This window comes from Egretta garzetta, unplaced genomic scaffold, assembly GCF_000687185.1.
Source record: "Egretta garzetta isolate BGI_Z169 unplaced genomic scaffold, ASM68718v1 scaffold1037, whole genome shotgun sequence".
NCBI classification, from domain to species: Eukaryota; Metazoa; Chordata; class Aves; order Pelecaniformes; family Ardeidae; genus Egretta; species Egretta garzetta.
The window spans coordinates 3,788-4,383 of record NW_009260362.1 but is presented as its reverse complement, the minus strand read 5'-3'; the positions used below and the strand labels follow the sequence as shown (position 1 = coordinate 4,383).

Sequence of the window (596 nt, the reverse complement as noted above, 5' to 3'; positions counted from 1 at the left end):
TCCCCAGGGCAGCCCCAGCCAGATTGGCTCTGTTCTAGGGGGGTTTGGGGGTGCTGCAGCCCGAGGGCACCCAATTCCTCACCCCCCTGCACCCCCAGGCTCAGCGGCCTCTCCCCCTTCCTGGGTGACAACGACACCGAGACGCTCAACAACGTCCTGGCTGCCAACTGGTACTTCGACGAGGAGACCTTCGAGAGCGTCTCTGACGAGGCCAAGGACTTCGTCTCAAACCTCATCATCAAGGAGAAGGGGTGCGAGGCTGGCAGCGGCCGTGGGGGTTCTGGGGTGGGCATCCCCAGAGCTGCATGCCCAGCCCCTGGGCACCACACGCTGCCCCCGGGACCAGCAGCATCCCCCGATACCCCGTGCCAAATGAGCCTCGTGGGGCCCAGCCCTGGCTGTCCCCGGCAGAGCCCCATCTCCCTCCAGGGTCTCCTGCCCCAAGCAGGACAAGTTGGACCACACGGGGTCCTGCCCAGCCCCACCGGTCCCTGGGCACATCCCTTCGGCTGGTTCCTCCCCTGCAGGTTTCTGGGGTTTTGGGGCTTTGGGGCAGCTGGAGAAGGGGGGGGTGGCTGGGGCAGAGGGGCTCGAGC

General features: G+C 67.1%; 1 protein-coding gene across 1 annotated transcript in view; it reads left to right on the top strand.

The window, feature by feature from the left end:
- The window catches only part of LOC104130019 (myosin light chain kinase 2, skeletal/cardiac muscle), an 8,159-nt gene that overhangs the window by 6,679 nt on the left and 884 nt on the right, over positions 1-596 (top strand). The window contains exon 8 of the mRNA XM_009643011.1: positions 99-285. Coding sequence (XP_009641306.1) covers positions 99-285 — 187 coding nt within the window. The remainder of the gene's footprint in view (positions 1-98; positions 286-596) is intronic.